Source organism: Delphinus delphis, chromosome 19, assembly GCF_949987515.2.
Source record: "Delphinus delphis chromosome 19, mDelDel1.2, whole genome shotgun sequence".
Classification (NCBI taxonomy): Eukaryota; Metazoa; Chordata; class Mammalia; order Artiodactyla; family Delphinidae; genus Delphinus; species Delphinus delphis.
The window spans coordinates 50,211,721-50,239,463 of NC_082701.1; the positions used below are offsets into that span (position 1 = coordinate 50,211,721).

A 27,743-nucleotide genomic window follows, 5' to 3' on the forward strand; every position below is an offset into this window, starting at 1 on the left:
CAGCCCTCTTCCACTTTCCCACCCTCCCTCCACACCAGCTGCCATACAGCCTGGTTTTACTTCCTCAACCCCTTACATCACCCATATATGGCCCAATGAGAGTCTGAGCTCCTTATTTTTAGTATTACTGTTTTTATTATCAAAACCCTTAGTTCTCATTTTATCTTTTCCAGTGAACAAAAATGTGTCTCCATTGGTCCAAGTCTACCTGGGGCAGGGACCTGAGGAAGTGGATTGGGTGTCTTGAGTCTCTGTCTCCTGTCCTGAGTTTGTCAGCGCTCGGTGAAGTGCATGGCAAGAGGAGCCAGGGCACAGCCAGGCATGGGCTTGGTCTTTAAGGTTCTCCATTCCCACCTTTTGTTTCTTCGTCCTCATGGCTTCTGACCAGCAGCACATGTACGGGGCAGCCCATGCTCTCCAGGTTCTGTCCTGGGGTGCAGGTGGAGCTCTCCTTCCAAGCTTTTCACCCGCTTGGCCTAGTTTTCCAGCATCTGCTCACAGGTTCGAGCCACCTCACTGAGCTTGAGACGAGCATAGTCCACTCGCTTCAGGGCCATCTGACAGTCCTTCCTCGAAGAGTAGCTGGAGCCCTCATGGGGCTGCCCTGTGGCCACCTACAGGACATTTAGATTGATCAAAGAAGCACCCTTCCCCTTTCCCATCTCCCCAACCAGGCATCAGGTCTCTTGTCTCATTTCTTCCCTGAGTCTGAATTTGCTATGCCACTTGGTTAGCTGGATTACCTAGGGCATATCACTGAATTTCTGTTAACCTCATCTGTAAAATGGGGATGACAGTAACTAACTACTTTCTGGAGTTGTTATAGGATTAGATAATGCAGAGTGGCACACTGTAAAAGTTTAGTAAATGGTAGTTGCTGTTATAATGACCTCAGAACCCTTCCAATCCTGTTCCTTTTCTCAGGAGGTAGCCATCTGGGGCGCCATACCCTTGAGGTCTGGTCAAGTTTCTAGAGCATATCCTGTGGCTTTCGTATTGTTTACACACCCTCTCCCAGGACTTCCCCATCCAGTGGCTCATGTGATGCAACTCAGTGACAAAGGAAACCTACCCTGGAAGGGAGGGGTCCTGCCAGGGTCAACTGGCCTGCTGGGTAGGGCTGGTCTTGCTTAGCTCCCGAAACCAAAGCTCTGCCCGGGACTCCTGAAGGCTAAGGCTAAGGCAGTGAGCTGGGCGTGTTGCACGGTCCAAGACAGACAGACAGACAGACAGACACACACACACACACACACACACACACACACACACACACACCTGAGTGAGATAGCGGATCTGAGCCGACAGCTCCGCCTCCACGTGCTGCACCGACGCGGTGAAAGCGGCTGCCTGTCGGTCTAGGAGCCGCTCATTGGTTTTTTCCTTGGAAAGTTCCAAGATCACTGTACCTGCCGGGGTGGAGAGTGGGCGGGGCTCTCCGGAGACTGCCAGTATAGCCGCGCCCCAGAGCCAGCCCCACCCACCCCTGCACCCACTTAGGATCCCTCCCAACCCCACTCCCAGTCACCGGTCGGCGCATGTGCGCACGGTCGGTCTAGCTCACGCTCTCGCTGCCGTTCCTCCTCTGGTCGTCGTATCCCGAACCTGCATTCTGAAGAATGGCTCCAATTTCCCGTTCGATGTCTTCCAGGGCGCGTAATCGCTCGTTCGCCAAGCTGTAGGTAGCCATCGTTACTCCGGGATTCTCTCCTTTTGCGAAATGCTGCGGAAAAGTGCCCGGAAATGGCTGTCGGTTTGCGCCCGCGCAGAGCGCGCCCCTTAGCTAACACTACAGTTCCCGGGATGCTCAGCACCGTCTCGCCTTCTCGGTTCACCTGGTGAACTACAACTCCCAGGGTCTCCTGCGCATGCCCAGGTCTGCGCCACCACCGCGTGACCACCTGTGGTAAGAGGCAATATCGGAATATTCACGCCCTTCAAACCTGTCCACCTTTACGACACTGTCTTGTGGTCTGTGTTTAATTTCTTCTACAAGAATTTAGTGAGCGTCTGCTGGGTGCTAGGTGATGATGGTGGGAGCGCTGGGGTATTACAGACTGGACAGCCATGGAACCTGTGTTTGCCTATCCCACTCCGCCACCTATCGGAGCCTGGGGAAAGCCGGACTTGGTGAGTGTGACCTTATTCGCCCTAGCGATTCCCTCTGAATGGGAGCCCTGAAACACGGACTGTCAGTATATTCTGAGAAGCTGGCTCCTATCAGCCTTTTCCCTCTCTGATCGCCTGTTAATGTGGTTGGCTCTGGGGATACAAAGGTGAGGTGGACTCTCACGTGATAGTGGGATAAATGTTTCGTTAGGGCTACGCCCAGGGTGTGTCTCTGGGAACACAGAGAAAGGATTCTGGGAGGAAATCCTGCTTGAACTGAATCTGAAGGCTTAACCAGGTGGATGAGAGCTTGGAGTGGAAAAGGGGAAGGCACAGGCAAGCGCATGGTGGTGTGAGGGGGCTTACACATTGGAAGTCCAGCAAGGGGTTCAGTTTGACTGGAGTGAACGCAGTGTGGTGGTGGATAGGTGTGACTGGGGAGACTGGAGTGGGGAACCAGATCAGGAAATGGCTTGCAAGCTAAGGAATTTGGACTTTATTTTGAAAGCATTTGGGAGCCTTTGAAGGATTTTCAAGAAGTGTATTCTGACCAGCTGTACCTTTTAGGAAAGATCAATATTGACAGTTTATGGAAGATTGAGAATGAAGCCAGTTTGCACAGAGTTAGCAAACGAGTGGAGACTTTCAGCTAAACTTGAGAGATCTAGCGTTTAACTTCACTCCTTTACTAAATCCTAGGAAGATAGCAATAAGGGGATTTTAGAAAGGAGTCAAGGAGAGAGAGGAGTTAATAGCAAAACTTTAGATAGAAACTGCAAGACAGAAGGGTGTGTAGTAACTGATTTAGCAGTGAAGTAATTAAGCCAGCAGTGAAGAAACCTTAGAAGCAACTCTTTTAAAATTCAATTTAATTTTTTATTGAAATATAGTTGATTGGCTTAGAAGCAAGTTGATTTACCCTTAAATCAGTGGCATCACAGTACAGCTGGGCTGTAGGTAGTACTAAAATTAGGAGGATTATTTGAAGTAGTTAGACCCCCCCATCTCCTCCTTTATATCCTCATATCTCCTGGCAGCTACTCACCCCCAACTCATCAGATTGCTGGAGGTTTCTTGGTTGGAGATGGAAACCAGAGAGTCTTTGGCATGGAGGGCACCTGGGCATGACTGTATTTAAAACAGATTGAGTGAAAGTTTATTTACTTAAGAATGGTGGTTTCTAGAACTCTGGCAACCAGGCTTTTACCTTCCAGGTCAGAGACTGGAAGACTCTCATCTGGGGAATTTGACTATTCAGAGGAAAGATCTAAGAGTATTAACATCAGGGGTTCTCCAGCAAAGCAGTTAGCCAGATCACCCCATAGTGAAACCCACAGTTGATAAGTCCCAACTGTGTCCACAGATCTTCTAGTCAACTTCTTAGCATGTTACCCTTAAAATGAGCAGACAAAAGATTTCTAGATGTTTGCAGAAACTTTCTAACATGGAAGGCAGAGACCAAAATAAACAGAAAAAAACCCCCAAACAAACCAAAAAAACCCCACCTTCGATGACATAGAGTAAAACTTAAGGAAAAAAAAATATTGACGCGCTTAGGTCAGAGATACTATAATAAAGGATTGAATCCAAGAAAACACACTTGAAAAATAAAACCATGAGGGAAAGAATGAAAAATTGAGCAAAAGGGTTGAAAGAGAAATTGAAGCACTCTCCCAGCAAGTAAAACAAAAGAAAGAAGATGGCATATAGGAAAGATGATGTGAGAAAATTAGAGAATCAGTCCAGGGGGCTTAAATTCTCTGAGAACAAAGGGAAGAAAGGACTTGTGTTTCTAGATGAAAAGGACCCATTAAGTGCCCAGCATCAAGGCACCTCGTGAAATATCAGAACACTAGTCCCACAGAAAAGGGTCTTGCAGAAGCTTCCAGAGAGAAAATAGACCAGCAATCAGAATGGCCTTGATCCTCTGAATACTAACACTCCACACCAGTGGAGCAGCGCCTTCAACGTTTTTGGGGAAAGTGATTTCCAATGTGGAGTTCTGTACTCCAGCTGTAGTAGGGTGAAGGCTAAAAATGCGGTGGCTCAACCAAATAGAACTTAACTTTTTCTCAGAAAACAGGTTGGTGTGGGTAGTTCAGTGTGCTCCACAAATCAGACCGAGACCAAGGCTAGCAAGCAGTGCAGCTCTGCCATCCTTTAGGCTCTTATGCTCAAAAGTATGGTCTTCAGGCCACAGCATTGGCATTACCTAGATGCTTTTTAGAAATGCAGGATCTCAGGCCCCACCACAGACCCACTGCATCAGTATCTGTGTTTGAAGATCCCAGGGGATCTGTATACACAGTATACTTTGAGAAACACTGCTTTTCCCTTCCAGGTGATCTGTATGCACAGTAAACTTTGAGAAACGCTGCTTTGCTCTGGGACATTGCTGTGTGCAACGTCAACACTGGGTTGCTGCCCTCCGTGGGCTGCAGCTGGCAGGAAGGCAGAAGAGTAAATATGGAGGAGGCACACCTGTCTCGGAGGTCTGGCTAGGGAGTGGCACATATAATTTCTACTTACATTCCTTTGAAGAAAACCCAGTCATGTGGTCTTACCAGCTCCGGGGTTCTGGGAAATCCAGTCCTTACCTAGGTGGCTAGCTATTGTTCTAGCACTGTGGCAGAATAGGTTTTAGGGGATATCTAGACTCTCACAACAGCCCAACTATCAACAACGAAGATAGAATAAGGACATTTTGATATGTACAAGGTCTCAAGTTTCTCTTCCAAGTACCCTTCTCAGGAGGTGACTAGAATTAGACCCTAGTCAGAAGGCTCCTGGAGAGAGATTTTTCAAGGAGATGGAAGAGATAACATCTGTTTTGTTTTGAATGAGTTGAGAGGATACCCAGATTTTTGGAGGAGAGTATAGAGCAGAATTAGTGATAAATCAGAGAATAAGCAAATTTTAAAAATGATAGCTATTCAGGGAAAACAGTTGTGCAAGAAGAGAAAGGTAATCATAATAGACCACATGACGCAGCTATGGATAACATTTGCAGTAAATCCTGGATGTTGATCTAACCCCGATTGATAGAATTCCCTTGGGAGAGCTTCCCATGTCGGGGCAGGGGGGCGAAAGGGCGCTCAGGCTTCACCTTACATGGCAGGAAGCCCATAGACAATGCTTAAAACAAAAATCAAGAAGTAGCAAAACAAGCATGTTGTTTATAGAGATGGAGGTAAATGCCAAAAGAAACATCGAACGGAGGTGAAAGTAATTGCCTCTGAGGGGAAGGAAATTGCAGGGGGAAGGAGTTTACTTTTTCTTGTAATAGCCCTTGTATCTGACTCCTTCAACTATGTGGATATACAACTTTGAAAATAAAAATTAAATAAACATGAAAAGCGAGAGAGGAGATAGACTTGACTGTGAAAGAGCCCTGAGTGTGGAGGAGTGTGTTTTCTTTGGTTTCCTGCCTTTATCCCTCCCTTTTTCCCTCCTTCCCTCCCTGCCTTCCTTCCTCTCTCCCTTTCTTCCTTTAACGGAAGAGACTTGCACGGGTCTATTTACCATGGAGGAAGAACCAGTAGAGAGAGGCAGAGTTTGAAGAGATGGGGGCGGTTTGATGAATCAAGGTCTCAGAGGAGGTGGGAGGGGGAGCGATCTGAGCACAGGTGGAGGGATTAGCTTCAACCTGGAGGCGGCACCTTAGCCTTGGTTGTGTAGGAGAAACGGTGTCGATGTCGGTGCTTGCTTGTCGGTAGGAGGTGGGAATTAAAAATCATTCATCCCTCAGAGACTAATCTCTGTGAAGAGCGGGAGAAGTCACTCTGAATGTGAGGAAGGTTTAGAAAATTAGTGAGTTGGATGGGAGCAGGAATAGGAGGTGACCAGGGACGTGGAGGGGGACAGGGGGGTTATCAGGTGTTGAGGGCCCAGCTGAGGTTAAAGGCCATAGGTTTGCAGTGGCCCAGATCCATACCCAGCGCCTAGCACGGTGTTGGCACCTAGGATGCGTTAAAAATATTTGTTGGATGAATGAGTAAATATGTGGTTGTGTGATTCTTCTCTGGCAGTGCCTCAGCAGCCCCGTGTTGGAGGGGACAAGGGCAGGTGGTGGTTAGAGCCAAGAGTGGGGTTTGAGAGCAGGTTTTGTGAAAGGAGGAACAGTTGACAGTGCTGATGAGATAGTGGTTGATGTGATGATCCTGAAGTTTAGTCTGGAAAGAAAAGCAAGTGTTAAATTGCGAGAAAACAGAAGGGCCAAGAGCTTGGTGACAAAAAACCAAGAAGTCATTAAAAAAAAGTGATTATAATTGACTACATATTAAATATAAAAATTATGAATTATTAAAAATACCAGAAGCAAAATACTTTGAAGCTAGAAGTGATGGTTGCACAACATTTTGCGTGAACTAAGTGCCACCGAATTTTACACTTTAAAATGCTTAACTTGGGACTTTCCTGGTAGCACAGTGCTTAAGAATCCGCCTGCCAGTGCAGGGGACACTGGTCGGGAAGATCCCACGTGCTGCTGAGCCACTAAGCACGTGAGCCACAACTATGGAGCCTGTGCTCTAGAGCCCATAAACCACAACTACTGAGCCCACGTGCTGCAAGCACTGAGCCCTTGTGCCACAACTACTGAAGCCCGTGCACCTAGAGCCTGTGCTCTGCAACAAGAGAAGCCGCCACGAGAAGCCTGCGCACCGCAACGAAGAGTAGCCCCTGCTCGCCGCCACTAGAGAAAGCCCATGCATAGCAACGAAGACCCAACGCGGCAAAAATAAATAAATAAAATAAATAAAATGGTTAACTTTATGTTATATGAATTTTACCTCAGTAAAAAGAAAAGAAAAAAAAAAGCTAGGAACAAATTCAGAAGACAAAGCGGGACAAATATGAGCAAAATAAATGACAAAGGGTTAATTGCTTTAATATATAAAGAGTTCTTAGGGTACTTCTAGAAAAACAACATCAACCCAGTAAATCAGGTTCATCCTCACTCATGATCAAAGAGATGCAAATTAAAACTAGGGTGATACCATGTCATCTGCTTGATTGGCAGTAATGAAAAAGGCGCTCACCTTTTTTTTTCTCATTTTTTAAAAAAGTTTTTATTGAAGTATAGTCGATTTATAATGTTGTGTTAGTTTTAGGTGTACAGCAAAGTGATTCAGTTATATGTATACTTTTATATATATATATATATATATACTTTTTACATATATACTTTTTTTTTTTTGGCCACACTCTGTGGGATCTTAGTTCCCCAACCAGGGATCGAACCCGTGCCCCCTGCAGTGGAAGCGTGGAGTCTTAACCGCTGGACCACCAGGGAAGTCCCTGTATACTTTTATATTTATATGGTGGGTTGGCCAAAAAGGTCATCCGGGTTTTCCGTAAGTTACATAAGATGTTCTGTAACATCTTGTGGAAAAACCCGAACGACCTCTGTAACATCTTACAGAAAAACCCAAACGACCTTTCTGGCCAGCCGGATACTTATATATATATATACTTTTTCAGATTCTTTTCCATTATAGGTTATTACAAGATGTTGAGTGTAGTTCCCTGTGCTACACAGTAGGTCCTGTTGGTTATCTATTTTATATACAGTAGTGATGCTTACCCTCTTTGACCCACCAATTCTACTTTTTTTTTTGACCACGTGGTGGTTTGTGGGATCTTAGTTCCCTGACCAGGGATTGAACCCAGGGCCTTGGCAGTGAAAACAGGGAGTCCTAACCACTGGACTGCCAGGGAATTCCTCCACCAATTCTACTTTTAAGAGTTTGTCCTACAAACGCACTTTGCATGTGCAAAAAGACATATCCTCAAGGATAATTATTGTAATACTGTTTGAATTAGCAAGAGTGGACATCCTTCATGTCCATCGATAGAAAATTGGTAAAAGTAAATGACATCTAGGCAATGGAAAGTTAGGCAACTCTTTTTAAAAAATATATTGATTTTATTTATTTATTTTTGGCTGCATTGAGTCTTCGTTGCTGCGTGCAGGCTTCCTCTAGTTGTGGCGAGCGGGGGCTACTCTTCATTGCGGTGTGCGGGCTTCTCATTGTGGTGGCTTCTCTTGTCGTGGAGCACAGGCTCTAGGCGCGCGCAGGCTTCAGTAGTTGTGGCACGCGGGTCAGTAGTTGTGGTTCGCGAGCTCTAGAGCGCAGGCTCAGTAGTTGTGGTGCACGGGCTTAGCTGCTCCGCGGCATGTGGGATCTAACCGGACCAGGGCTCGAACCCGTGACTCCTGCATTGGCAGGTGGATTCTTAACCACTGCGCTACCAGGGAAGCCCCTAGGCAACTCTTTAAAAGAATGAGGTAGATCTATGTGGATTGCTAAAGGAATGTTCTCCTAGCTGCATTATTAAGGGAAAAAAGCAAGGTGGAGAAGGGTGTGCAACTATCTGTATTTAAAATAAGGGGGAAATATGTTCATATGTATATGACTGTGTCTGAAGAATGTCTTTGGAAGAGTGATCAAGGAACTGCTAATAATGATCGCCTCTGGGAATGAGAAATGGGAGGCTGGGGATCAGGGGCATGAGGGAGCCTTCTGTTCACTCTTTACTGTTGAGATTTTTTTTTTTTTTAAGCCATGTGCTTGTTTTACTTAAAAACATTAAAAACGTGAAAAGCTAAAAGAAAAAAGGCATTATTTCTCAAAGCGTGTGCTAATTCAAAATCCCGATTCATGGGTTCTCCCTGGGATCGACTGAATCAGAATTGGGGAAGGTAGAAGCCTGGGACGCTGTGTGTTTATCGCGTACCCCAGAGGATTCTGATTCACCTGAAAAAGTTTGAGATCCACGGGCCAAGAGCTCAGAGGTCAAGGAGCAGGTTCGTGGTTGTCAGAGGGATGATGACGGTCCCTTCACATGAAGAAGACCAGGGCGTGCAGGGTAGGCTGCTGCTGTGGAGAGGTAAGCAAGGTCATTGGCATTTTGGCAGCACTTAAAGCCTGTGGGTAAATCATGATTTAATTAGATGTCATGAGCCGTAACATAGACTAAAGGCCTGTATGAGTGGCTCCATTTGCCTCACCAGCCTCATCTGGAACTACTTTGCCACTGGCTGTCTCTGTCCCAGTCCCTCTGGCCTCTTTCAGTCTCTGAAATGTGCTCTGTTCCCTTCTGCTTTCACACGTGGTGTTACTTTTTTTTTTTTTTTTTTTTTTTGCGGTACGCGGGCCTCTCACTGTTGTGGCCTCTCCCGTTGCGGAGCACAGGCTCCGGACGCGCAGGCTCAGTGGCCATGGCTCACGGGCCCAGCCGCTCCGCGGCATGTGGGATCTTCCCGGACCGGGGCACAAACTCGTGTCCCCTGCATCGGCAGGCGGACTCTCAACCACTGCGCCACCAGGGAAGCCCCGTGGTGTTACTTTTGCCTGGGATACTGGAACTCCTCCTCATCTTCCAGTGTTCTGCTCAAAGGTCACTACCTCCACTGAAATCTTCTTCCAGCCCTAGCCTAGATCAGAACTCCCTAGCTCCTGCATTTCTCCTTTGGAGCACAGATACTGCAATGATTTAATGTTTGCTTCGGTCACTGCCAACCCTATACTATGCCTGGCACATAATAGGGGTTTAAATCAAGATTGTTCATGGAATGAATGAATGAGCCTTAAGAGAAAAAGGAGAAACGTTGGGCTGCAGGAATGGGAGTGGGTGGTGGGGTGAGGGATGTCAGTGGAGTACTGCTAACTCCCTCCAGCCTAGCCTGGGGCTTCGGCCAAGCCTCTGGGAGTCCCTGATGGATGTCAGAGGAGCAGCAGTAGGATGTAGCTTCTTGGACTTGTCCACAGCAGCATGACTCCCTTTGGCTGCCCAAAGCCTCGGTGTCTGTGTTACAGCGTAAGGACCAGGCTCCACAGAGATGTGTGTCGTGTGGCTTCTGCCTGCAGCCGTGGTGCCGCTGAGCCCCAGGAGTGGACAGCTTGAGCAACCATAAAGAGCAGTGGAAATGCACACACTTGGTCACGACAGGTCACCATGCAGTCGTGTGTGTCAGCTGCAACAGGGAATGGCCTGCCCTGCGCACCTCCCAAGAACATCTAGTCTGCAGGGAAGTGAGTTATTATTCCCTCTGTAAATGAGTGAGTTTACTTTGTGGCTTTACCAAACTGTACCTTTGAGTTGGGACTGACCAAATCGAGTTTCCATGTTTACCTTGGAGCTCAGGTACAGCTCAACCATTCAGTAAACGTTTACTGACAGCCTATGGGCCGGCCAGGTGCCACGCAGGTGCAGAGAAGAGACTGCGTCCTCACTCACAGCTGACAGTCATGGGTACGCACACTATGTGCTCCTTAAACGCTGCATAGAAAACACACACGCTCGTGCCTATTAAAAGGTTTATTTTCTTCTTTATGCTCAGAAGCAAAGAACTGGCCTTGCCCCCCAAAGGGTCTCATCCTGAAGGAATGGGAGGCAGAGATAGTGACAGGAGGGGGTGTTGGTGTGAGGTTGAATGTGGGAGCTCTTCCCCCCGCCCTTTCCCTACTGTCCTCTTCAGTGTCCCCCTCCAAAACATTTAGGTACAAACCCAGCTTGCCACCCACTGGGGGGCTGGGGAAGCACAGCCGTAGTCAAAAAATTAATGCCCACGATCCACAAGAGATGGGTCCAGTGTGTATCTGGTGGGGGATAGGGGAGGGAGGGAGGGGAGGGGTTGGTTGAGGAAGCCGCTGGGTGGAGGGGAAAGGACGAGAGGCTGGGATCCCCCCCCGGTGACAGTGGGGGTCTTGGTCCTGCCCCTACGTCTCCCAGCACCATCCACGCCCTTCTTCCAGCCCCGTTTCCTAGCAGAACTGGTCGTCGTAGTCCTCGTCCTTCATCCCCTTCAGCCGAAGCCGGGCAAAGTCCTCAAACACGATGTCGTCATCTGTGGCATAGCTTGGTGGTGGAGAGGAGGGGTGAGGCGAGGGCTCCAGCCCTCCTTCTCCACCTCCCACACCCCTCCCAGAGACAGAGGTGCTGGGGCAGCCGCGGGGCTGGAGGTATTTGCAAGAAGGGACAGAGAAGGGGAGGTAATTGGCAGCTCACATGGCTAAGTCCTCTCTATTGGATGCTTCAACCATCCCTCCCCCAAGAGAAAAACAATGAGGGGCAGAGGGTAGGTTTGAACGTTACAGGAATCTATCCAAAGAGAGTCAAAGCTAGGAAGGTAGGGGGTGAGTCTCTTACTTGGTATCAAATTCAATGAGGTTGGTGTCCACAGGGGCATCTGTTTCAGGAGCAGCTGAGGGGAGGAGGAGAGTGGGGGGGTGGGGGGTTGCTGAAAGGACCGGCTTTTTCCTCCACTGGCCTTGCTTCAGGCCTTCCCTTGCGGGGCTTGGGCGGGTGGCAAGCTCACCTGACTGGGGTCTGGGGAGGGTGATGTGGTCATGGGGTTTGGGGTGCATAAGAACAAAAGGCAGTTCCACGGAGACATCCCTGGGGAGAGAGAGAGGCACGGTGATGAGATGACACTGCAGCGCCAGAGGAAAGCCCTGCGCCACCGCCCCACCCCAGCACTCACCCGCCTCGAGACACCACCAGCTTCACCTTGACCCTGTAGGACACCAGGATTCCCAGCACCTCCTTGTTGGCACCCTCCTTAACGCTGCAAGTGGGAGGAGGAGTTGGACCAGAGCCCATTGCCCTGCGCCCTAGGCTGATCTCGTGTAAGGTACCCGGCTGCGTCCTTCCTCTCATCTTCTCAGTTCTCTCCAGTAAAAGCCCAAGTCCTTGTGACCCGGCAGCCCTGCACTGTCTTGCTCTCCATGAGCCCTCTGACCTCACTTCCTGCTCCCACGCTGGCCTCAAGGCCTGCTGTGTGTGGTCGTGTACAGAGGCGCCAGTGTGGGTGAAATCCAGCCCACCCTTGGCGGAGCTGTTCCGAGAGGCACGGGGCCCGCAGAGGCCAGCAGTGGCTCTGCGGCCCCTCCTGCCGCCTCAGACACACGGGGCCGTCTGCCTCCGCGTCTTTGTGCCTGTAGTACCCTCTGCCCGGAGCGCTCTTCCCCTGCGCATCCGCAGTACCTACTTCCTTTATATCTTTCCTCAGAATTCACCTCTGGATTGCGCGCCCGCCCCCCCCGCCCCCGCCGCGGCTTTATATCTCCTTTCTCTGCCTTGCTTTTTCTCCTCAACACCTATGACTGAACATGCCTTATATTTTGCCATTTATCTGATCTGTCTGGCCTCCGTCTCCGAGAATGTAAGAGATGTTTTGGGTCTGTTCTGTTCACCGATAGAGCCTGGCACACACCTGGCGTGGAACGAGTGTCTGTCTCCTGTGCTGCAGGACTCCCCTCCCCCAGCCCCCCCTCACATGGTGCTGGATGCCAGGTTGGTGTCCTCGTGCTTGAGCTTCCCGTCCAGGGCGAGACCGCGCTTCTCCCGGTTGTTGCTGAGCAGGGGGGTTATGGTGTACACCTTACAGAACGTGGAACTGGGCGACACCTGGTCACTGGGGGATGGGGACAAGAGAGCGAGACTCTGGGGGCGCAGATGGGGTGAGGGGGCAGCTCCCACCCCCAGCAGCTTCTCCCCGGTCACTAGCCCCTGCCCTCTTTGGGCACAGGTCACAGGGAGGAGGTTTTGGCTCGACCTGCTCAATAAAATGAGCAGCTCAGAGCCACTCAGCTGGAGGGAATGCCCTTGTAAGTGGAGACAGTTCGGGAAGAATTGCCCCCCAACCTCGCGTTCCCTGGGCCTGCTCTTGCCCCCTGAGGCTGGGACCCAGGGCTGTTGTGCTACTCACTCTTGTTCGATCTGAGCCACAGGACACTTGTACTGGGCGGTGCTGAAGAGGCAGATGTCGGCGTACTGTCTCACTGTGGGGTGGGGTAGGGCCAAGCAGCTCCGCATGGAGTGCCGGCAGCCCCCCCCCCCCCCCCCCCCGCCAACTCCAGACCCAGGCAAGGGCCCCGGCCCCTCTGATGACCCGCACCCTCCCCCTGGCAGTAAACCCCACCCCCATCTCATCCTGGGACAGACAGCCTGAGTCCTTTGAGCCCCTCGGGTCTCCCCACTGGGCTATGTCCTGGGGCTGAGCTGATGCCTGAGGCCACATTTGCAGCAACTCCCTCCCCTAAGACACTTTTCCAACCCCGATGTCCTACCAGAGACTTTGATCTTCTTGACAGTCTTGGTGGAGTTGTTGGTGACGTGGACGTTGACATTGAGGGGCTCCCCATGGTAGTACAGCTTTTGAGTAGGGGGGTCAGGTTAATGGGATCTTTTTTCACTGGTCCCATTATTAGTGTGCCCCCTGACACACACACACACACACACACACACACACACACACACACACACACACACACACACACACACACACACACACACACACACACACACACACACACACTGCTAGGCCTCCTCCCTCTAAACCCAAGCCCACCCCCAGCTAAGGTGGCCTCCTTTAAAAACACCATCCTGACATGTGGCTTCACCCCTCCCCCCCCCCGGGTCTGCAGCAGCTGGGTCCCCACCCCACCTCCTTGTCCAGGGAAGCCTCAAGGTGGAGGGACCGGTCAGACATGAGGAAGTGGCGTGTGGTTTCAGCCGAAGGCTGGGGGCCGGGTTTCTCTGGGGCAAACTGCACCTTTCGGATCACCAGACGCACGGAGTTCCTGGGGGCAGAGATGAGGGGTGAGAGGGTCAGTCCTCAGATGCCCAGACACTCGCTCCCGCCTCCCACAGGGGCCTGGGGCTCCTGGGACCCAGAGGGAATGGTCAGACCTGAGGGGAGGTTGCTTCTCTCACCTTTTGTGGCTTTTCTCTTCTAGTGATTTGGCACAGAAGGCTCGAATCTCAAAGTCTACCCCACAGGCCTTGGGAGGGTGAGAAAAGGTCACATCTTACACAAGGCCTCTGCCACTGCCGCCACTCACTTCCTTCCCACTTCCCTGTCTTGGCCATGGACTCTTGCCCCATCATGGTCTGAGGAGCGTAGGGCCTGGGTCTTCCGCCTCTGCCTCCCCGAGGCCTGGCCCGGCAGAGGCTCGGTCCTCGCTGCACAAGATGAGCCCCTCTACTCAGGGCCGTGCAGGTCAAGAGCAGGAGGTGTCGCAACTGAACAGTGACCATTCCATACACCCACTGCCATCGGGGACATTTCCCTACCCTTAGTCCCACCCTGACGCCTCCTCCCACCCCCCGGTGTGTCCCCTGGCTCTTGCTGGACCCTGTTCCTCCCGTACCTTCCCTGTGTCCTCTGGGCCTGGCTGCAGGGTGACGGAGCAGGGCAGGTTCTGGGGTATCTGTGGCAGAAGAAAAGAGTTCAGTTCTTCCAGAAAGCCCCGGAATCTTCCTCCCAATCTCAACTTAAGAGGTTGGAGGACTCCTGGAGAAGAGAAAGGAAAAACAAAGGGGCCCCGGGGGGAGGCAAAGAGGCAAGGGCTTCCTGAGTGCAGGGTGACCCTGAAGCAGGGGTTCTAGGGTCCCTCCTCACTGTTTCTCCCAGACCTGCCCTTAACAGGTGCCTCACCCCCCCCACCCCACCCCCAACACAGTCCCAGACGCCTTGCTCTGCAGAGGGTGGGGGTGTCCTCACTGTGAAAAAAAAGGGGTGGGCATGCTTGCCCAGCTTCCTCAGCAGCCGGTCCTGCAGGCGGGTGGGGGGCCGGGGCGGGTTGGGCGTTGGGGGGAAGGCCTGGTAGTTGGCGATGAACAGGTCCTTGCGGAAGGACAGGCCCAGCACATCCAGGTCTTCGCGGCCATAGCGGAAGGCACAGGTGAGGGTCACAAACACTGGCAAAGGTGGGCAAGGTAGGGTGGTCAGGAGCCCCCCTCCCACAGTCCCCTCACCTCCTAGCAGCAGCTGCTCCTTCCTCAGCAGCATAAAACCTGCCTGAATCCTACTCCTGGCTTCCGCCTCGGCCCTCCGTCTCCCCAGGGCCCCTCTCAATGCCAGCCCATTTCATTTCCCCACCTCCCTCTTTCCCTCCCTCCCCTGGGGCCCCTGGACTCAGGGCCAGTACCTTTGCGGTCCTTCAAATAGTCAGGGTCCACTAGCACCACGCCATCTGGGAAGGGGACACATGAGCTCAGTTCCTGTCAGGGCCTCTCCACCATTCCTGGGCCCAGGAACTTCCTCCCCTCTTGGGGCACATGATGCCACTTTCTGGGCACACTTACCTACAGGATCCACTTTGTCCAGGTGATCTACAAAGTCCCGCTTGCCCAGGTACACGGTGAGCTGAGGATGCAGAGGGTCACAGGGAAGATTGGGTAGGCGGGTGGCAGGGCTTCAGAGCCCTCAGAAGTGGCTGCCCTGACCCTGGGCTTCCCAGCCTGGGGTATCTGAAGGAGTTTCTCCTGGTTTCCTCCCAGTGGGGTTGGAAGAGGAGAGTGGGAGGCTTTGCTGGACTAGCCAATCTTGAGGCTTTTTAACTGCTCCCTAATATCTTTTCGCACCTCTGAACGCACACTGTGTGTGCGTAGGTCCAGGAGGACCTGGCGCTAGGCAGGCAGTTAGAGAGCCTCACTGCATGTCCTCAAGGACTTCTGGGATAAACAGGCATAGCTTGGGGGGATGTTATCTGTTCCCAGCCCCAGGCACCCGTGGGTTGGCTCCTAAGAGGGCTCCAGGCGTGAGCTTCTGGCCCCCTCCCCCTTGGTCTCACTTAGGGACCCAAACTGAACTGAGCCTGTCCCCACCCAGCCCTATGGCTGGCTCAGGCCTTTGCGGCAAGGGGCTTCAGGAGGGAAGGAAGTTGGCTCTTAGCTGTCACAGGAAGTGGGGAGCTTGGGGTTGGGGACTGTCTAGGGCAGGCTGGGCCTTGTGAGGGTCCAGGGAGGGTTGGGAGAAGCACTGTGGGAGACTCACCTTGCAGTTGGGACTCGACTTCTTGAAGACCCTGACAAAACAGAAAGGGAAACCCCACTGCCTCCCTCAGACTCAGCAGGGACCCCGGTGCCAAGACCTTGTCCCTCCCAGCCTGAGAAGCAGAGGTCACCCGAGATTCCTGCCTGGAGGCTTTGGGGCCTTACCTAGCCCTACCTGTTCCCACTTCTTCCCAGAAGGAAAGGTAACCAGAGGTCCTTAATACTCCCAGCATGGCAGCCCCTCAAAGCTGGTTGCCATGTCAATGCCCCTCACCCCCCGTAGTTCCCCTCCTCCCATGGCAGTGGCCACTGGTAGCCAGAGGAACCACTCAGGCTCTTCCCAGAGGACCTCCCCCAGGGGAACCTGAATGGACAGGTTGCAGTAGTGTCTGTGTAAGGCCTAACTCTCTTTCCATCTCTGGTCTCCACCTCCCACAAGAGCTGGAGTACTTGAAAGAGCGATGGCTCTAAAATGGTTTCTATTATGGGCAGTACCTAAGTGTGACCCTACTCTCCATTAACCTCCAACTGTCCCCATCTCTGATCTCAGCAGCTTAAAAGCTTATTTGTCTTTCAAGGCCCAGCTCAGATATCACCTCCTTTAGAAAGCAGATCCAGCCCAGACTCTGGTCACTCCCTTTTTTGGGATTCCTGTCACATGTTGTTTATGCTTTACCTATGGTGTGATAGCGTGCAAGGGCAGTTAGCTGTGTATCATCTATCTCACCAGATGGACTGTGAACAGCAGAGGCCTTATTAATTTGGGTGTCCCCAGCACAGCACCAGCCATGAGACAAACATGAGGATGCTGGCTAACATTTATTGGATGAATGGTCTATGCTCAGCACTGTTGCAAGTATTTCATGTGTGTTATCTCATTTAACACTCTTAGCAACCCAATGATGGGAGATCCTAATGTTCCTATTTTACAGGTGAGGAGACTGAGGCACAGAAGAGGTCAAACATTTTACCTAAGGTCACAGAGAGTAAATGGTGGAATGTGGGTGCAAACAGGTATTCTGGCTCTTCATCACTAAACTATTGTACTATCCTGCCTCTGTTATTGGCATTAGGTTTGTTGGAGTGAAGGAGATTCACTTTCCAGTTGCTGAACAATCAAAGCCTGGACTCCACCCATTGCTGGGAGGGTAGGGAGGTGTCTGGCAACCCCTGTGTCCTGGCCACTGTGGGCCTATTCTTTGCTGCACCATCTTACTCCTCCCAATCCACTCTGCCTCCGTAGTGATATCTGTGAAGGGTCCCCAGGTAGCAGAAATTGAAATCCTGCCAAGTGGCCCATCCCTCCTCTAACTCCACCACCCCAGTTTTTGCTATAACAACTTCACATGCCCCTTCTTCCCAGAAGGCCAAGCTATCCAAAGACTATAAGGCATAGGGTATGGAGGCTCCCAGGTATCCCCATCTACTAAAGAAGAGCAAACATTGGTAAGGTGGCAGCTAGGATAAGCACCCTATCTCCTGTCCCCACTTGGGGGCTGACTGCTGTGGCATCCTGCAGCTCTCCCTCCCCTTTGCTTCTGGTTTTCCTCTTTGTCCTAGTGTTTCTTCCTATTAGGAGTACTGGCAGAGGGTTGGGACAGCCACAATCCGTTGGACAACTGGAGTGTGGCTCTGGGGTAATTGCCCTGAAGTAGCTGCAGGGCACCTGCCCTTTAGATTCTAACCCAGCCAGCCTCCTGCGGGCTAGGGAGGAGCAGTGTGTATACTGAGGTTGGCATGACCAGAGAGGTACCCAGTGAGGGGGCAGGGGGCAGCAGAAGCAGATGCCCCTTCACACTTCCTGCTATTCTCTCCATTTCCTGTGGCCCAGAATTTGATGGGGGTGGGAGGAATTGTGCCAAGTCAGCAGTTCCCCGTTGGTCCATCCGTCCCCCTCCCTGAACCACATAACGGAAATCTGGGGCCTCCCTCAAGTCAGCAACTTCCCCTTTCTCTGTGTTTAACCCCTAATCCAGGACACCAATCCTCCCTCCGATCATCTCTCCAATATCAGTTGACTTGGTGCTCAGAAACCTATGCTTTCCTACTCTACGGGTGGGGAGTGGTAGGGCTGGTAAAAATTTTTTTGCAGAACAAGTGACAGACCAGAACCAGGCCCCCATTCCTGATCCTCTCCGGAGAGAAGCAAATAGCCCCACTCTTTTTCCTCTTTTGCTCCTGCTCTCCAGGGATTCAGGCGTTCACCCACTGCCCCCTTGGGGGTGTTGGGTCACAACAGGAAGTGGATTTTGCTAGAGACCAAAAAAGAGAACTCGGGGTGTCAGTGGAAGGAAGGAGCCTCGATTGCACAGAAAACATCCGGGGAGTGGATGGCGTGCCCAGGGCAGACACAGCTTCCCCTCACCCCCGGGAAGAGGGGTAAGGCCCAGAATCGGGGAGGGTCGCCAAGCACTCTGCTCCACCAAGATGAAGCTGTGGCTCCTAGCAACCCGGGGGAAGGCAGAAGTTTGGAAGCGGAGCCACCCGGCCTTGGGACAGGTTGGGGCAGCCCGACTGCCTGTGGGTTACTGGACAGGAGGCGTTCCAGTGGCTCGGAACGAGTCTAGGGGGGCGATCCCCTCCTGGCATCCAGCCTGCCCATACCCGTCCCCTTGGGGCCGGCCACCTGCTCCGCCCTCCTCCGCCCCTGCATCGCAGCCTGTACTGGAGTCGTCCGGCCCCCACATCTCTGCGAGAACCCAGATGCAGGTTTCCTGATCGCCTTCAGCCCTCGCTTTCTGCATGGGCTGTGGCATGCGTTCCCCTCATCGTCCCCGAGGACCTAGGCGTGCGGCCCCGGATGGCTGTCCCCTAGGGACCCAGGAGTCCGACCCCCGGATTCTCTCCCCCGGGTTCCTGTCTGGGGACCGTCCCGGCACCCGCCCCGAGCCGCCGCCCACGTCCCGCTGCGTGGCCCCACCTCTCTTACCTGGTCCCGGGTTTCTCCCCCATGGTGCGCGCGCCCGCCGCCCGCCCGGTTCGCGGCTAGCTCGCAGCCTCCTAGCCCGCTGCCAGGTCCCTGCTCCTCCCCGCGCCACTGCGCACGCGCGCCCCCGCTCTTTCTCCACTCCCCCCTCCCCTCCTTTCCCCCCCCCCCCCCCCCCCCCGCCTCGGATCCTGGGGAACCGGGGCCAGATGCGTCAGCCCGGATCGCGCGCGCCACGGCGCTGCCCGCCCTCTCTTCACAGACACGCGCGGTGATTGGCTCCACCCGCTCCCCTCAGCACTCCAGCCCCACCCTTCCCGAAGGATCCCTCGCTGGCGCGCGCTGCTACACCCTGCTCTTCCCGCCCATCTCTCCGCCCCTCCGCACCCGCTTAGGAACTGATTTGGCCTCCTCAAACGAAGGCGCCCGCCTTCCAAGAGACTAAAGCCCTCTGATTGGTTCCCTGCATCCAGGACCCTGCAGGGGTCCCCTCCCCTTTGTTTGCTTTCTTAGTGGCGGTGGAGGCGAAGGCGGTGGTGGGGGCGGTGCAGGAGATCAAGCACAGTCTAGGAAGGAGGATGAGGAGAGGCACACGTGGGTGAACGGTTCCAGTTGCGTGATGCTCGCCTATTGCGCGCCTCTCACCCGCTCACCCCAGAGCTTGTAGCCGTCTTTGGCCCGCCCTCCCGCTTCTTTATTGTGGTGTGTCAGCTCCCCCTGGTGTCTGTCTTTGATCTTTGCAGGGTTACTTTTCCTCATTTCTCTTAACCACCCTTCTCCATCCGTTCATCAAAGCTAACATCCTTTCATGCACGCCTGCATCCATCCATGCCTATTTTGTGCCAATCATTATGCTAGGAGATGGGGACCCAGACATGAATTTACATGGCCCCTGCCTTCCTCGTATGGTTGAGGAGACATATAAAGAGGTATTATGATTCTAGGAATGCTATAATAGAGGTATGACTCAGAAGACAAAGTGACTCCCAGCGCTTGACTGGGGGAGGGATGGAGGCAGTGCAGGCTGTCCAGAGGAGGGGACATTTGAGGACAATCTTTCTGAAGGGTGGGCAGAAGTTGAGAAAGGGTTTTCCAAAGAGAGAGAAAGGCAAGGGGCACATCCTGTTCTGAGGTGTCTGTGGGGTTAGAGGGCAGGAGAGATAAGGCTGAGGAGGATGGCTGGAACAGGAGTGTGAAGGATATTGATAGCAGGTAAAGGAGTGAGACAGGGGCCTCTCGTGGAGGACACATGGATCCAGTAGTGGTTTTTTTAAGCCAAGGGGTGGCTTAAAATCTTCCTAAAGGATGAGATTTCTCCTTTAGGAAGATAATTCTGGGCAGTGTGGAGGGTGGAGGGAGTGGGGCACGGCTGTTGTAGATGAAAACTAGTCAAGGAGAGATGATGAACAATAGAGTGGAAGGGAGAAAGGGGGCCAGGCTGAAGAGTCATTTTTAGGGCAAAATTGAGCGGACTGGGGGAGGATGATGGATGATGGACATTCCTAGACTTAAGGAGCTAACGTATTCTCTTTCTTCCATCTCTTTCCCCATACTCCCCTGTTTCCCCCAAGTGAACTAACTTCACCCTTCTCCCTCCACTTTTCTGTGCAACAAAAAGTAATGTGCACAACAAGTTTCTGAAATCATCTTTAAGGTTCAAATACAGGCTTACTAACCAGCTGCTACTTCCCCACCCCCAGTTCTCCCACCACCTTCTAAGCTCACTCTTCACACCTTTCGAGCTTTAGCTCATGCATTTCTTTTAAACTCATGAATCACTTTTGTCAAAGGGTCATGACCAGAAGGTAATGAGATCTATATTGCTACATATCTAAAGTGATTTTGGAGCTGAAAGGTAGTGGTCTGCATGGCATTAAAGCTACTGTATTAAAAAAAATACTAATATAAAGACAACTTTAGAATATTAAAGAAGGCTGGAAAGAATGAAAGAGATACACCATATAATCATAGTGGGAAAAACCATCATTACAAAGACATCATTTCTCATATTGCCTATAAATTTAATGCTGTATCAAAATAATAATGAGACTTTATTGGGGGGGGAACCGGATTCTAAACATTATCAAAAGAATCAACTTTCACATATAGTCAGGAAAATTCTGAAAAATTGGAGTGAAGCAGGCATTTGTCTTACCAGATAATTCGTTATGTTATGATAATTAAAATAGTGTTATTGGTGCAATCATACTAAACGTGGCGATGAAACAGAATAGAGTGTCCAGATACACACCCACATGGAGAAATAATGGCAGATTCACTAGATAGGGTTGGGACAATTGGCTATCCATTTGGGAAAAAAAGTTGTATCTCTCACACCTTAAACAAAATGAATTCTAAATGGTTTAAGATCTAAATGCACAGAATAAAACTATAAAAGTATTAGGAGAAAATACATGAGAATATTTTTATAACCTTGGAGGTTAGGGAAAGCCTCACAAGATATCAGACCCCAGGGCTTGAAATAATAACAGCTTACACTTTATGTACAGTATCTACCATGTGCCAAACATTGTTCCAAGCATTTTACAAATATCAACTCATTTAATCCTCACAAGCCTATGAGTGAATGTTCTACAATATCCCCACTTCATAGATAAAGAAGGGGAGGCACAGTTAAGTAACTTGCAGACTCACACAACTTGCAAGAAGCAAAGCTGGTGTTTAAACCCTGCAGTCTAGCTCCAGAGTCTGTGCCCTTAACCACAGCACCTTACTTGAAAAAGGCTAAGAAATTTAAAAATAACAAAATAAAAAGGCAAATTGGAAAAAATCCCTTGCAACCTTGCAACACAGATAACAGTCAAGAATACATTCCCGCATCTACAAAGAGTCCCTACAAATTAATAAGATAAACAACCCAATAGAAATAGGGGTAAAAGTTATGGGAAAATAATTAATAAAGAAGGAACACAAATGTCTACTAAACATATGAAGTTACTCCATTTCGCTAATGAAACAAAAGAAATTGAAAGAAGGAGATATTCTTCTTCATTATTCAGTTGACAAAATTAAAAAATAAACCTAGTTTTGGGATGATGTATAAACTAGAGAAGGAACACAAATGTCTACTAAACATATGAAGTTACTCCATTTCGCTAATGAAAACAAATTGAAAGAAGGAGATATTCTTCTTCATTATTCAGTTGACAAAATTAAGAAATAAACCTAGTTTTGGGATGATGTATAAACTAGAGAACACTGTTCTACATGGTTGGCAGGGGTGTTAATCGATGCAAACTTTCTAGAGGGCATTTTGCTTAGTTCTTGTCAAAATTAAAAAAGGCAGTTTCTTACATCCAAAACTCATTCATTTATTCACTCAACAAATATTTATTGAACAGTTTTTATGTGCCAGGTACTACTGTTCCAGGGGATGAGGATAAAATAGTGAAGACGACAAGACCCTTCTCATGGGGTCTGTATTTTAGACAGAAGAAACAGTCAGTGAGGACTTCCCTGGAGGTGCAGTGGTTAAGAATCCGCCTGCCAATGCAGGGGACATGGGTTCGAGCCCTGGTCCGGGAAGATCCCACATGCCATGGAGCAACTAGGCCCGTGCGCCACAACTACTGAGCCTGCGCTCTAGAGCCCGCGAGCAAAAACTACTGAAGCCTGTGTGCCTAGAGCCCATGCTCTGCAACAAGAGAAGCCACCGCAGTGAGAAGCACACGCACCGCAACGAAGAGTAGGCCCCGCTCACCGCAATTAGAGAAAGCCCACGCGCAGCAATGAAGACCCAACGCAGCCAAAAAAACACAACAGTCAGTGAATAAGTAAGAAAATAAATCTTGGATAGTGTGATGAGCTGTAAAAAAAATTAAATAGGGTAATGTGATTGAGGGTGATGGGGGTGAGAGTGGGAACTTCTTAAAAAGGAGCCCTTTCTGAGGATGGCCAGATGGCGTCAGTCATACAAGGAACGTTTCTCCAGGCAGAAGCAGCAGCATGTGCCAAGGCACTGAGGTGGGAATGGGCTTGCCAGAGGACAGAAAGTAGGCTAGTGTGGCTCAAGGATGGGGAAAGAGAGGGAGAGTGACTTATGTGGTATGTGTTGAGGTCACAGGTGGGTATGGGTCAGATCGTGGGGATTCTAGTAGGCCAAGGTGAAAAGATGGGATTTCATTCACATGATATTTGGAAGCCACCGAAGGGCTTTAAGCAGGGAGTGACAAGAACTGACTTCCATCTGAAAAGACCACTCTGGTTGCTGCGTGGAGAAGGGAGTACAAAGGGCCAAAAGGGGAGCAGGGAGAGCAGTGAAGAGGCCACTGCAGGAGGCTAGCATAAGAGGCCAGGTGAGAGAGAATGGTTACTTGGCCCAGAGTGTCACTGGAGATGGAGAAATAGAGAAAAATGAACCCTACTGGGTAGTATATTTTGGAGGCAGAATGCCAGGGCTTGAAGAAGGATTAGATAAAGTGCAATAAAAGAGGAAAAAAGATCACCCTTGCATTTGAATCTGGGATTTGAATTTTATTAGATTCAAATTATGAAGACTTTGTGTACAAAAAAATGCACAGAAGTATCAGGATGTTCATTAAAGTGTTTGTATTAAAAAAATGTGTATTAGTGAAAAAACTGGAGCAGCTGGAAGTACTCAGCAAAAGAATTGTGAACTCGTGGTGCGCCCATTTCATTGTACCGCGCCGCTTAAAAAACGGCGTAAAGTTGCCCACAATATATATCGAGTGACAAAAGCCAAGTACAGGGCTTCCCTGGTGGCGCAGTGGTTGGGCGTCCGCCTGCCGATGTGGGGGACGCGGGTTCTTACCCCGGTCCGGGAGGATCCCACGTGCCGCGGAGCGGCTGGGCCCGTGGGCCGTGGCCTCTGAGCCTGGGTGTCCGGAGCCTGTGGTCCGCGGCGGGAGAGGCCACAGCAGTGAGAGGCCCGCGTACTGAAAAAAAAAAAAAAGCAAAGTACAGACCCCGCTCTTGTAAAATATACTCTGTATTTATGTGTTTGTGCATAGACTAATATTAGGAAAGTATACACATTACTGGGGGAAGGACTTGGGGGGGAGGGAGTTTCTCTTTTTACTTTATGCCCTCTTTATTGTTTGAATTTGTATTTGCAAGGCACGTGTATTGTATCATTTCTGTCGTTGTAAATGTAGTTAACAATATCTATGATTTCAGACAACGAGGCCAGGCCAGTGATACCTAGATCGAAAGTGTCCTACGTTAAAGGCTAGCTTTTGGACTCCGGCGCCTGTAGTCCTAACCACGTGTTCTTTAACCGCCACTGGTCCGGCCTCCCGCCCTCGACCCAGCCCACCGACCAGGCCTTGACACCCCGGGAACTAAACACCCACAGCTGGGTCGCCCCGGCCCTTCCACGCCGCGCATGCTCCCTCCCAGCCGGCGACCGGACTGCAAAGCGCAGGACCAAGGCCCCCTCCTCACGCCCCTCCCCTCGAGGCGTCCGTCGCGGGGTATTTGCGTCATCGCGCCACGCCACCTCTAGAGCCCAGGGGAAGATGGCGGCAGCTGTTCTTAGCGGGCCGTCTGCGGGCTCCGCGGCTGGGGTTCCCGGCGGGACCGGGGGTCTCTCGGCGGTGAACTCGGGCCCGCGTCTCCGCCTGCTTCTGCTGGAGAGCGTGTCGGGGTTGCTACAGCCGCGAGCTGGGTCCACCGTTTCTCCTGTGCACCCCCCAACCCGCTCGGTCCCACATTTGCCGGGGCTCATGTGCCTATTGCGGCTACATGGGACGGTGGGCGGGGCCCAGGTGAGTCTGTAGCCCGCAGGCCCGCGGCCCTGTTGGAAGGTTGGCGCAGCTTTTGTGCACCGGGGTCTTGATGCACTGCAGCTGCAGTGGAGAGGTGGAGGGAAGGAAAGCTGGGGGCAGAAAGCGGATCCAGGTATCACTCTGGACGAGATTCACGCATTTCTCCTTTATCAGCCGTGAATCGAAGAAACTCGGAAGAGAAAGGGCCTCGTTTTCTCTACTGCTAGGCTATCGGTAGACACGCATGAATGGGTTCGATCCCAGGCCCCGTCATTCACTAGATGTATGATCTTTAGCTTCTTTTTCATCTGGAAGTATCTGTTTTGGGGATTGTTTCGACTGAGTGAATGGATGTATTCAACAAATATTTACTGAACTCTTACTGAGGGCTAAATGCTGGGCGCTCCAGTTATAGATGCGATGGCGATGAACAAAATGTTACAAAACACTACGAGAATTGTATAGTAGGGACCTCTAACCTAATGTGGAAAATTGCAGAAATTTTCTTGAGGTACTGGAGTTTAAGTTGAGATCCCCAAAGATAATCATAGGAGTTGGGTAGGGGAAGAAAATAGGAGGGGCGGTTCAGTCAGCGAAAAGCTCATGTGGGAAGGTCCTCTGGTAGGAACTGAAAAGAAGGGCATTGTGCTTGAGGTTCAGAGATGGAGGGGAAGAGAGTGGGCGCTATGAGGTGAGTAGGCAGTGAACAGATTATGCAGCGCTTTGTAGACTGGTTTAGAAGAGTCCTTTGGATTATACACAGAATAGAATCTAACTTCCATTCAGTCCTACAAGCTAGAAACCCAGATGTCATTCTGAACACTTTCTTTTTGCTCACACACCTCCGTATACAGTCTGTTAAGTCCTTTTGATTTTATTCTCTAAGTAGCTTTCAGATCTGTCCACTTCTTTCCATGTCTTTCCCATTGCCCCCATCCTGGCTTTAACCCCCATCATCTTACCCAGATTCTAAGAAGACATAACTGTCTAACCTACAGTAGGTTCACCTTTAATATTATCTCCCGTGGTCCATCTTCTCCCGCTAACCCTCCCCCAAATTCTATTCATCCTTCAAGACTCGTGTACATGAGTTCTTCCTTGTCCAACATTTGTTACCGGGATCTTCCCAGCTCTATGCTTCCTTCCAGGAAGAGGGTTATCACAACCTGCTGGGTGGTTCAGTAATCTTAGCCCCAAATTTATTAGAGATGACCTCATTTATTTATTAGTCCTCATTGAGGGTGACAAAACTGTGCCTCTGATATCTCAGCCCAGTTCCCCTCCTGTGATTCATGTGGTTCCTAAGTATTTCTGAAATATTATCTATTCTGTTTATAAATGTGTGATTTCCGTCATCATCTCTTTCAAGTCTTCCCCTCCTCCCTCAAGGTGAGCTACATGAACTTAATGTCTTGCTTAATTTCTCTTAAATGTCTAAAAGCATTTTTTTAAAATTGAAGTATAATTGATTTACAGTGTTGTGTTAATTTCTGCTGTACAGCAAAGCGACTCAGTTATACACATATATACATTCTTTTTTATATTCTTTTCCATTATAGTTTATCCCAGGATATTCAATACAGTTCCCTGTGCTATACAGTAGGACCTTGTTTATCCATTCTATATGTTTTGATATAGTTTATATCTACTAACCCCAAACTCCCAGTTCATCCCTTGCCCACCCTCCCTTCCCTTAGAAGAATTTTGAGTAAAGAATCTAAGGGTGATGTGGGAAACACCTTTAAATTGCCTGTACTATATTTTTTGGGTATATCTTGCCTTGAATTTTTTTCTACTTGTCTGTGTTGTATTGAGTTCTCAGAACATGGACCTGTGTGGTGGGTTTCCTTCACTTCCTCGTAGATTTTCATTCAACAAAGATTTTTTGAGTATCTCTTATGTGTTACCTACTATTCCTCATCTCTAGGTAGATAAGTAAGACATCATCCTTTTCCTCGGAGAATTTCTAGCTTAGCTGAGATGAGAAATGAAGGTAAGTAAATAGGCCTGGAGCGTGAGAGAAAAAGAGATCCATTGATTGGCCCATCCATCTACGCTTAATCACCAACTTTGTTTTCCCACAGGTACTGCAAACTCAGTACCAAAATGGAACTACCTGAGCACAGTTCACAGTTTCTGGCTTGCATTATGGCAGCTGGTCTCCTTGCTGTCAGTCTTGCTCTTTTTAATTCATTTCCCACATAACAGCTGATCCTGTTTGTAAAATCCTTAACCTGTTTGCTGCCTTTTAAAATCCTTAAGCACCTGAACTTTCCTGCCTCAGGGCCTTTGCACTTGTGCTTGGAATCTCTCCCTGTGCCGCCTCTCCATACCCGCCCCCCCCACTCCCCCCCAACAGTCCCCCAAATCTTTTCAACTCAATGTTTGTTTGTCACTGCCTTTGGGAAACCTTTCCAAACCACCTATGATTAGCTGTTCTTTATTACACCATATGGAAATTATTTATTCATTGTACATATACACTCAACCTCCTTCCCCCATACCCACACAACTGGGCTTTGATTTGTTTTCGTGTGTAGTTAAAAAAAAAAAGAAAAAAACTTCTGGAAAATCTCAGGTGACACAAAAGTAGAGAAAATAGTATTTTGAACCACCCCCACCCCGGCTCGTGCTGTCTCTTATCACCCAGATTTAACAGTGAACATTTTTGCCAGTCTTGTTTCATTCCCACTTTCCCAACTTTGCCTCCAACCTCCCCTGCCCCCGGAGCACTTTATTTTTATTTATTTATTTATGGCTGCATCGGGTCATAGTTGCGGCGCAGGGGATCTTTCGTTGTGGTACGCAGGCTTCTCTCTAGTTGTGGCATGTGGGCTCAGTAGTTGCGGCACGTGGGCTCTCTGTTTGTGGCACGCGGGTTCCAGAGCGCATGGGCTCTGTAGTTGTGGCATGTGGGCTTAGTTGCCCCGTGGCGTGTGGGATCTTAGTTCCCCTACCAGGGATCGAATCTGCGTCCCCTGCATTGGAAGGTGGATTCTTAACCACTCGACCCAGGGAAGTCCCTCCCACCCCAGAGCATTTTAAAACAAATCCTGTATCTCATTTCCCTTATAATTGCACATACTTTGAAGGACAGAGTGTCTTGTTCTGCCTTGTGTCCCTAGGGCTTTGTACTGTCCCATTCTCTAACCAGTACCCAGTGATCTTCTTAAAAATAT

At 50.2% G+C, this 27,743-nt stretch overlaps 3 protein-coding genes across 6 annotated transcripts in view; 1 reads left to right on the forward strand and 2 right to left on the reverse strand.

Moving 5' to 3' along the window:
- Positions 1–124: 124 nt before the first annotated feature.
- Positions 125–1,820, reverse strand: MED11 (mediator complex subunit 11). Its single transcript, XM_059997155.1, has 3 exons — positions 1,603–1,820; positions 1,276–1,406; positions 125–614 (listed from the first exon to the last, which is right to left on the reverse strand). Exons 1-3 carry the CDS (start codon positions 1,685–1,687, stop codon positions 477–479), a joined length of 354 nt encoding a protein of 117 aa, XP_059853138.1. The 5' UTR covers positions 1,688–1,820; the 3' UTR covers positions 125–476.
- A 101-nt stretch (positions 1,821–1,921) lies between these two features.
- The window catches only part of PELP1 (proline, glutamate and leucine rich protein 1), a 45,697-nt gene continuing 19,875 nt past the window's right edge, over positions 1,922–27,743 (forward strand). The window contains exon 1 of one of the 2 annotated variants that reach the window (XM_059997149.1): positions 1,922–2,127. In XM_059997149.1, the coding sequence (XP_059853132.1) occupies positions 2,065–2,127 (63 nt within the window). In that variant the 5' untranslated portion in view covers positions 1,922–2,064. Of the gene's footprint in view, positions 2,128–24,300; positions 24,565–27,743 lie in introns of those variants that run through there. The other variant, XM_059997151.1, reaches the window with a different exon arrangement.
- Positions 10,420–18,939, reverse strand: ARRB2 (arrestin beta 2). Of its 3 annotated transcripts, none has more exons than XM_059997154.1 (15): positions 18,821–18,939; positions 15,893–15,923; positions 15,202–15,262; positions 15,045–15,089; positions 14,618–14,772; positions 14,265–14,324; positions 13,828–13,895; positions 13,559–13,694; positions 13,182–13,266; positions 12,821–12,893; positions 12,389–12,526; positions 11,594–11,677; positions 11,429–11,508; positions 11,260–11,350; positions 10,420–10,968 (listed from the first exon to the last, which is right to left on the reverse strand). In XM_059997154.1, exons 1-15 carry the CDS (start codon positions 18,841–18,843, stop codon positions 10,875–10,877), a joined length of 1,224 nt encoding a protein of 407 aa, XP_059853137.1. In that variant the 5' UTR covers positions 18,844–18,939; the 3' UTR covers positions 10,420–10,874. The 3 variants fall into 3 exon arrangements, with proteins under 3 accessions (XP_059853137.1, XP_059853136.1, XP_059853135.1); XM_059997153.1 differs by having other exon boundaries at positions 11,260–11,314; positions 14,618–14,814; XM_059997152.1 differs by having other exon boundaries at positions 14,618–14,814.